The 8,731-nt window shown below is 41.7% G+C and overlaps 1 protein-coding gene across 2 annotated transcripts; it reads right to left on the bottom strand.

The window, feature by feature from the left end:
• Window positions 1-1,835: 1,835 nt before the first annotated feature.
• On the bottom strand, window positions 1,836-6,607 carry LOC123143323 (ubiquitin thioesterase OTUB1). 2 transcript variants are annotated; one of them, XM_044562194.1, is made up of 10 exons: window positions 5,925-6,607; window positions 5,798-5,842; window positions 5,056-5,142; window positions 4,318-4,368; window positions 3,748-3,885; window positions 3,546-3,665; window positions 2,958-3,022; window positions 2,812-2,867; window positions 2,632-2,735; window positions 1,836-2,519 (listed from the first exon to the last, which is right to left on the bottom strand). In XM_044562194.1, the coding sequence occupies exons 2-10, from the start codon at window positions 5,813-5,815 to the stop codon at window positions 2,160-2,162; spliced, it is 999 nt and encodes a 332-aa protein (XP_044418129.1). In that variant the 5' UTR covers window positions 5,816-5,842; window positions 5,925-6,607; the 3' UTR covers window positions 1,836-2,159. The 2 variants fall into 2 exon arrangements, with proteins under 2 accessions (XP_044418129.1, XP_044418130.1); XM_044562195.1 differs by having other exon boundaries at window positions 5,056-5,842; window positions 5,925-6,593.
• Between the last annotated feature and the right edge of the window lie 2,124 nt (window positions 6,608-8,731).

The raw sequence follows: 8,731 nt of genomic DNA, 5'->3' as shown, positions 1-8,731 counted from the left end.
GAAAGCCAAGTCACTATCATGGATTTAAGATTTTTAGCATAAACAAGATACTTAGATCAACTCGGAACTGTAATTTAAAAAGACAAAATAATCTCAACTCATTGATTTTTCATGGTATAAACAAACGCTTGCAATGCAATAGGACTCTACTACAAGTGATAAAATATCAATTATATTGTAAATTTGAAACCAAGTCACTATCATGGATTTAAGATTATTAGCAAGCTCAGCAGAGTTAACAATATTTAAATATTGAAAGATAGAAAAATAACTAGATTTTAAGCTTCAAAATGTACCAATTGAGCTACTTATTCGAAATTTTAGTAGCTTCAAGCTAATTTTTCATATAGTTGGTCAACTTCAAACTGCTATGTACCTCATCTTGAAAAGAACAGAAAACTACACTGCAGCTATATCTATATGTTCTAACATTACCATTATAAAGATACAGCTCTTGCATATTTCAGTAGGCAAGCAAGAGCGAACTTTTTTTCAATTATTAATTTATTACAGAACTAACCAATCTCTGTGTCCATTGCATATATTTTCATATTATGTATATATCATGTTTAACTAATCTGCAGTCAATCCACAGCATCAACAAATTAGTTGGTTCATTTGATTATTTCACGAATGCATAGCAATCGGATAAACCACTCTAGTAAGTTCATATAGTTTTTATTCTTCCTACATAGCACTGAGTTGAAGCAGATAGTTGCAGGTTCAATGATAAATCAATAATACTAGAAACAACATTGTGTAGGTATGAGGAATTTATGTTGAAGACTTGAGGAGGTCATCAAGCAACAATAGGAGCACGTGACATGGTAGTACTTCAAATCGTTACCTTAACAGAGAAAGGATGTGAAAAGCATTATTTAATCAGCCAATTATGAAAAAACAACTCAGCTTTGTTATACTCACAATGTAAAAGGCATGCTACTACCTGGAGTATAGACAGTTTCGAATGGATGATAGTGAGAACCGATGGTGGCCTTGGAGATTTTCTTCAACTGCAATGACTGAAGATGGACCATGAAGACACCAACAACTGTCCAGAGGAACACCAAATTATTTTCCTCCGCATACCCTATCATTTGCGGGGGCTGTTTCTTTGAATTTAGTCCAAGTAACTTGTCCAGTTCAATAATTCTTCTCGGCTCCCATATCACAACACCGTCGCCATCGGTCTCCATACTCCATAGTTGGGCGGTGAAGCCTGACAATAAAAGGAAACCCATCCCACCACTCTCTGCTCGGATGACCGTGACCGCGAATCTGCCCGGGGTATACATGTCCCCTGGCAGCAATTCCAGGGCTAGGCTCTGCCCATCCAAATCAAACCCAAGGGTACTTGGTGGCGACCCCGCCGTAAAAATCGACCAGTGAAGGCAATCCCCAGCCAGCACTGCGGGCTCGCTCGTAAAAACGAAAAAGCCATCGAATGGAAGCGGCGCCGAGATGAGGTCACCCCATAGGCCTGTGTCCGACGAGTAGACGCAGGCGATCGCTCTTCTGGGTTGCTTTCGTTCGCTGCCTACGAGGACCACTTGGAAGTGATCGCCTGCGTCTCTGGCAACGCAACTGATTTCGGAGAATTTACTCATATTACCCTGCCTGCTTTGTGAAGCTGTTTGAATCACAACAACCTGGCCGGTACTACTTTGTAATGTACTACCTCTGTTTCTTTAAACTGCCAAAATGTCTTACATTTCGAAACAGAGGGTTTTAAACTGCTAAAATGTCTTACATTTATCCAAAAAGACTTACACCCCAGACTGGTCAATCATTCCAGTGGCATCAGCAGTATGTATCTTTGCCAACACAAGAAAGAATGCACAAGTATCTCTGCTTCATTACTGTATTCATTCATATGTAGGATTTCTGCATGGGAGATCTATTATACACCAGCTGGCAATATAACAAGAAGTTCAGTCTGATCACACAAGATTCACTGTATACCAGCCAACAATTCAAACAACAACACAAGTTTTTCTTCCTATCAAAGAAGAACGCACAAGTGTATATGCTATGCCTACCCCAACTTCATCACTCCATGTAGATATCTGGAGGATAATATGCCTACCACTAATCTCGGAAACACTCTCATTCATAGGCAGCAGCCCAACTCAACTTTAATCAAGCGGAATCTATTCACTTCAACTCTGATCAGCATGATCTCCTCTCTGGGAAGCCTGGTGACTTGAACTCTGATCAGCAGGATGTTTTCTCTGGGTAGTCTGTTGACTTGAACCCTGATCAGCAGCATGTTCTCTCTGGGAAGCCTGATGACTTGAACTCTCAGCAGAAGGAGCACGCGAGTAGATGATTTCGTAGTGATTTGCCGAGTACAGCAGGGTCACTCTCGGACGGGGAACTCCAGGACCAGTGTAGATATCTGGATCATATCCTCCTCGGACTCGCTCCACTCTGAGGGGGACCTCAAGCGCTCTGGCCAAGGCCACCATCATAACATGATCCGTAGACCGACGAGCTGGAGCGACGCGCCAAAAGCACCACTGTACGTACAACAACAATAACAGGTTAGGTAAATTGAGTGTCATGTATCCAACAATGGATGCATTGGAAATCAGCACAACGGTAATGTAAGGGAGAATATGCATCACTGACATCTTCCAGATTGTAATTTCCTCTGAGCCCTGGTATAAGCGGTTCATACACCTCCCTGTGCGAGCACATCTGGATAGCTACTACTAATCTGAGGAAAATGAAAACTAACCAAGAAAATGTGTCAGAAACATGAATTGTGATGGACAAAAGGAAATATGACTTCAAGGGTGTTTCTCTCACTGTCTAGTGTCGTATCATACTCGCTGAAGAACTCGAGAAGTTTCTCTTTACAGCGGCTAAAAATGGCACATATTATGTCAGTGAGATGGAATGCATTCGGCCACAATACTATGATGGAATTGCAGAAAACCAAGCGAGTCAAAAACCTGCTAGTTGATTCTCTGCCATGTCTCTTCCATCTCATTATTTTCTTGATCAGATTCCTAAATGCCTGAAAGGACCAGCGAATCAATAATTCGCAGTTGATAATCATATATCATAGGTTATAATGATACATACAGAATACTGATCAATACCAAGATATAAAAGAACACAGCTAAGACAACTCGCCTGAGAAGTTCATTAAGCATATTACTATAGCATAGTAACAGAACAGTGAGATGGCTATACAATAATAACCAGTAGGTGCGCATTGTTGTAGTGCTCAAACAAGCATAAGATTATGTTATTTCCTCATATATTGCCGTTGTTGCAAGTAAATTTTCTTAAGGCCGTTGTTACAATCAGGTTGTTAACTTTACAATAAACTTGAAATTTGAGTTCCTGCCAACACTGTATAAAACTGTGATGGCATGCCACTACTGTTAAGCAATTGTGCATCTTCTGCAAATGACAAACAAAGATAGTGAGATGCCAGATGCTGATTGAAGTGTACTGTAACCTGAATAGAATCATCATTCCATGCAAGCATGTTTATCCAAGAAAGAACAAGTATGGAGAAGGAAAGAACTTACTTTGCTGCTCCTGCAAAACTCAGAGTTCCATTGAAGATTTCCATGTCGCATAGACATTCTTTCAACAACATGAAGGAGACGGTTTTCCTCATTTGTGTCCTGCCTATCAATAACTTGCTCCTGTTGTACATTCGCGAAAACAGAGAAAGTTAAATAACTAACCCTACATCCGATGATAAGGAAAAGAGGGGAGGACGATTACAAGGTACGAAAATATGAAGCTCCTGTAGAAACACTCCCCATCTCCAATCACCGATCTAGATTCCGAATATGCATCAAGATGGTTCGCCTCGTCAGAATCAAGCCTATGATGTCTTCTGACTTCAGTGATGGGATGCGTCTGCAACGAATGCACAAATACAAGAATTCAAATTACGCTGAGTTGAACATGGAAACAACATATCTAAAAATGTGATGGAAATTTTGTTTTCATTCAAGTATTCTGGTTTCCATGTTCTCTGGAAATGTTTGAAACCGCTAGTATATAATCCCATCATTGATACTGATTGGTTGTTGTTCAGTAAGAAAACGAGAAGATGTCTATTAACACATGATAAACTCAACAGCAGGACAAGTACGATTAAGGTCCCATCAGACTATCACAACCAAGAGTTAATATACAATTTAGTATTTATAAAAGAGAACATAATCCTTCTGAACCACTAATCACGTATTTTGTGATAAACCGCTAGTATACTAATCACGTATTTAGTATCCTGATTTTTCTTGCACCTCCATTTTGAACATTACATCAGGCAAAATGGAAACAAACCTGGTGGTTCACATGTTCCGAACATATTTCCCTTCCTTCTCTACGAAAAATCTATTTGACAGGAAATGAGAAAACGAAGTTACAGACCATACATCATCCTGCCAGTCTTACAATTGTACAGAATCAACAAGATCGAGTATTTGAAAACAAGAAATAAGGGAATGAAAAACTAATGGAATTAACAAACAACCAGTCAATTTTTTTTCCTTTTCCCTGTCAAAAGAAAAAATAATACTGTATAGCAAGACCACAAAACATGTGCATCCAAAGCTTCTTTATTTTTGGCAAATATTTACATGAATTATATTCTGGGGCTTCTGAACCAGTTCCAGGTACCAATCGACAAAATGGTGAAACTTTTCGACCAAATCCTAAAGTGGTCGCCGATTTTGCATGTGAATGGCAAATGATTTACAGTAATTATGTTCAATTATGCAGTCTTGAACTAATGTCTAGATTAAAGTTTCTGATAACAGCATCTGTTTGCAAAGGAAGCTCATACATTTGACTTCAGGCTCTGTTGCCAAAATATTGCAGTAGGACATGACCTCATGATTTCCCCACATTTTGCAGACAACAGTTTCAACAAGATAGCCATTTGCTTCAAAATACAATGCCAGATTATGGAAAGACCCACGAGCCCAAAAAATCCCAGTTCTACTTTCTATGCACAAAAAATCCCAGTTCATACCACCCAAGAATCACAAGTGAGAAGAGTGGACAAGATTCAGGCCATACCTTGTTCTTGATCTGACTCCAGTTTATACCTAGTTCGTCCTGCTTGGGTTTCACCTTTACTACAACCTTTACTTGCGATAGTTTCTCCTGCTCCACAGAATTAGCGTCAAGATCACACATTTCGGATTAGCAAAGGTGAAAAGGCTAACAAGATTGAAATGTTGAGTCATCCAAATCCTTTCTACTCTTGCCAATTATTCATATGAATTGAGTTTTGAGGCTTCAGAGCCACTTTCAGGCTTTCAGGCAACAGATGATGCATGTCTGGCCAAGTAATCCCGAGCAAACATTCAGATTAACTTCCCCTATAACACCATTGATCTACACTGGAAATTGATACATTTTGGCATCAAGATTTCTTGCCAAAATATGTCAGCAACCACTGCCAATACATGATCCTCGTATCTCCCCACATTTTTCACTTGCAGCAAAATTGCAAAACATGCTATCATACCAAACCAAATAGAAGAATCAATTAGCACAAGCCTGGACACCTAAATCTTGAACAGTAGCGAATAATCTCAACAAGATCCTTGCCTACCTCTAAATTTGATAACGCACCGCAAGAAGAACTCGAGTAATAATCAGGAAATGCCTAATCGCCAAACTGTCCCCAACATTTGCCCGAGATTTCGTTTCCACTGTAAATCATCCCCAACCCCAACATTTTAACAGACTCATGACATACCTGTTCCGAGCAAGCAATTCCGAGCAAGCAAAGAAGACCAGATTCATGACATACCTGTTCCGTCCTGTACATCGCCTCTTCCGCGCGCAGCGAGTTGTACTGCTCAAGAGGAAACCAAGAAACGCTCAAGAACGCACTCCAGAGACTCCAAGAACTCCAAGAAACAGCAACAGCACGTCACCTGCTGTTCCCATCGCCTGTTGACGGCCGCCTGCTCTTTCGCTAGCCGCTCGATCAACCGCTGCCCAACCAGGTTGAGGTCCAACTCCAACCGCTGCCCAACCAGGTTGGGGTCCAACGGCCGCGCCGCCGCGTTGGGCTCCTCACTCGTCTCCGCCACCGCCACCGCCACCGCCACCAAGGGGTCGCTCCCGCCTCCCGCGCCCTGCCATCCGCTGTGGAGGTCGACTCCCTGCCGCCCGCCGCCGAGGTCGACTCCATGCCGCCTAAGGGCCCGGCTCTGAGCGTCGCGGCGATGGCGTTGTCGAGGAGCTGCTGCTGCTCGCGGAGCTCGGAGGAGCTGCTGCTGCTCGTGGAGCTCGGAGGAGAAGGAGTGGTGGCGATTCCCTTGCCCTTCCGGGGGTCGACCACCGTGGCGGGGCTCGACCCATCGGCGCCGCCTCCGGCCTGCTCGAGGTGGAGGGGAGGTGGCGGCGCAGCAGCGCTCGGGGCCCCATCCCCATTGGAGGAGTCCGGTTCGTCGACGCGGTCCTCCTCGACCGGTGGTTGTGAACCGGGTGCGGGTGGCTCCATCGCGGTCGCGGCGGGAGGAGTCGCGTGGCAATTCCGCTAACTCGCGGGGGGCGTGGAGAAGAAACTTGTGGAGGGTGCCGGATGGAAAATGGGAGAAGCTTTCACGGGTATTTATTTGGAAAACCCTGATGGCGGTTTGGTCCTTGGGAGTTTTCTTTTCTGCAACCAACTCCACGTTGAAGCACAAAAAAGAAAAACTCCACGTTGAAGCACAAAAAAGAAAAACTCCACGTTGAACCACATCTATATCTATACATCTATACATATATCTATACAAATATAAAAAGACCCAAAGAGACAGATCCAACTGTTCTCGGCCATCAAACTAAGTCAATCCAACGACCTAGACTGCTCCAATGGCGAGTGTTCAACGTGCAATCAATATCATACCAAATATTGCACTGATCACAGAATTAATACACAAATAATAGCATACTTAATATCCACGTGCGCATTTACTAGTTAGTACAGGGTAGGCACACAGATCCATTTGCAGATACATCCCACGTGAAATATATATTTTTACAAGAGAGGCATTCGGGGCCCCTAAAAAAACAAGAAAGGCATTCGGGGACACATGACCAATCCACCGCCAAAGGGCAGGATACGTGTCAAGTCGTACAAAACATATGTTGCATTCGTGCACTACGTGAGCACCGGGGTAGCCATCAGACGACGCCTCCGTTGACAAAATTCAATCCGCCACTGGTAAGCCGGGCTCTAGCTGCCTCTGCAAAGAGTAGAGATCGAACAAACAGTACCAAAAAGGGCAAAAACCAAGAAAAAAGAGAAATTAGATTATAAAATCTTGGTTTGCCAAAAGCAGCAACAGAACCGCCAAGAATGCACATGGTGAATAAAGCATCGTCTTGGCAAACTTGGGCCAGATGCGAACAATCCTTGGAAGACAACAAACGATGAGACAACGACTCAATGGCACCATGATCCCTATCCTTCCACCCAAGCCAAGTTACCCAAAGAGGGCCTCCAAAATCGAAAGTAGAAGAGGCTAAAAGAAGAAGAACAAATCCAACAATAGAGAGTAGCCTCATAGCCGCGCATGAAAAATAAATAAAGAAGGTCATCACTAGGGTGAGACAAGAGAAGTGCCAAGAACATGATATGATCACGTGAACCTCCATCAAACTAGTCCCACACTATATGCAATTGACCCGATGCAAAAATAATCGATTAGAAGCACATGATATCTAATGTTCTGCCAGTGCACAAGGCTAGTTGAAGCATGAATTAGGAAGTGTCGTTTCCCAATTTAATATCGATTCCTCAAGGTATAAGAAGAGTGTTGCTATTGTTGTTTCAACAACGCTTGATATGTCATTTATCTCAAATGTGTCGACTAATGAAGAGTACCTATCAGACTTTAGAGTAGTGATGGTTGTTGAATAGAGGATTAAATTCAAGTAATAAACTTTGTGTGGAAAGTAAATAATGGTGATGAGACTCTATTTTCCTGCAATGAGATCACTATGTGTAACAATTTATAGTAAGCAATACAATTGCCTTCAACTGATAGTATGTTGTTGATCTTTGTCTTAGATGCTCAATAGACAAACCACACATGAATAACTGAACCCCTTCCTTCCGGGTTTGTTCAACGCTTCCCCCTTCAAAAATAATTGCAGTTCTAGGTTTGAAAAAGTCAAACTTCATTAAGTCTATTTTAAAATGTATCAACATCTACAGCGCCAAATTTGCTTCACTTTAATCATTATGATATATATTTTTATATATGTATTATATATTTTGTAGATCTTTGGAGTTTTTCCTAACTTTTAAAAGTTTGATTCAGGATAATCCTATAAGTTCAATTATTTTAAAATGAAGGGAGTAATATTGCCCCCCTTCATTGCCATTAGCAATGGTCGGTTTGGTGTCTAAAATCAATATATTGAAACAACACCTTAGGTGATGTCGCTTCTCGTGCTCCTCATATCGCCTTCACTGCTCGTTGATACCAACACCTATCACACGAAAGCTTGAGGAATCGCTATACAATGCGTGCTTAACCACATAGATCTTTAGATCATGTTGCCTAGGCCTTAAATTAGACAACAGACAATAAATATAACAATACAAACATAGTAAAATCCCAATTAAACTTCAAAAGGGATATACTCCCTCCGTTCCTAAATATTTTTCTTTTTAAAGATTTCAAATAGACTACCACATACGGATGTATATAAACATATTTTAAAATGTAGATTCACTCATTTT

The sequence above is a fragment of the Triticum aestivum genome, chromosome 6D, assembly GCF_018294505.1.
Source record: "Triticum aestivum cultivar Chinese Spring chromosome 6D, IWGSC CS RefSeq v2.1, whole genome shotgun sequence".
Lineage (NCBI taxonomy): Eukaryota > Viridiplantae > Streptophyta > Magnoliopsida > Poales > Poaceae > Triticum > Triticum aestivum.
Note: the sequence above shows the minus strand (reverse complement) of the source record. Positions and strands in the feature narration are given on the sequence as shown.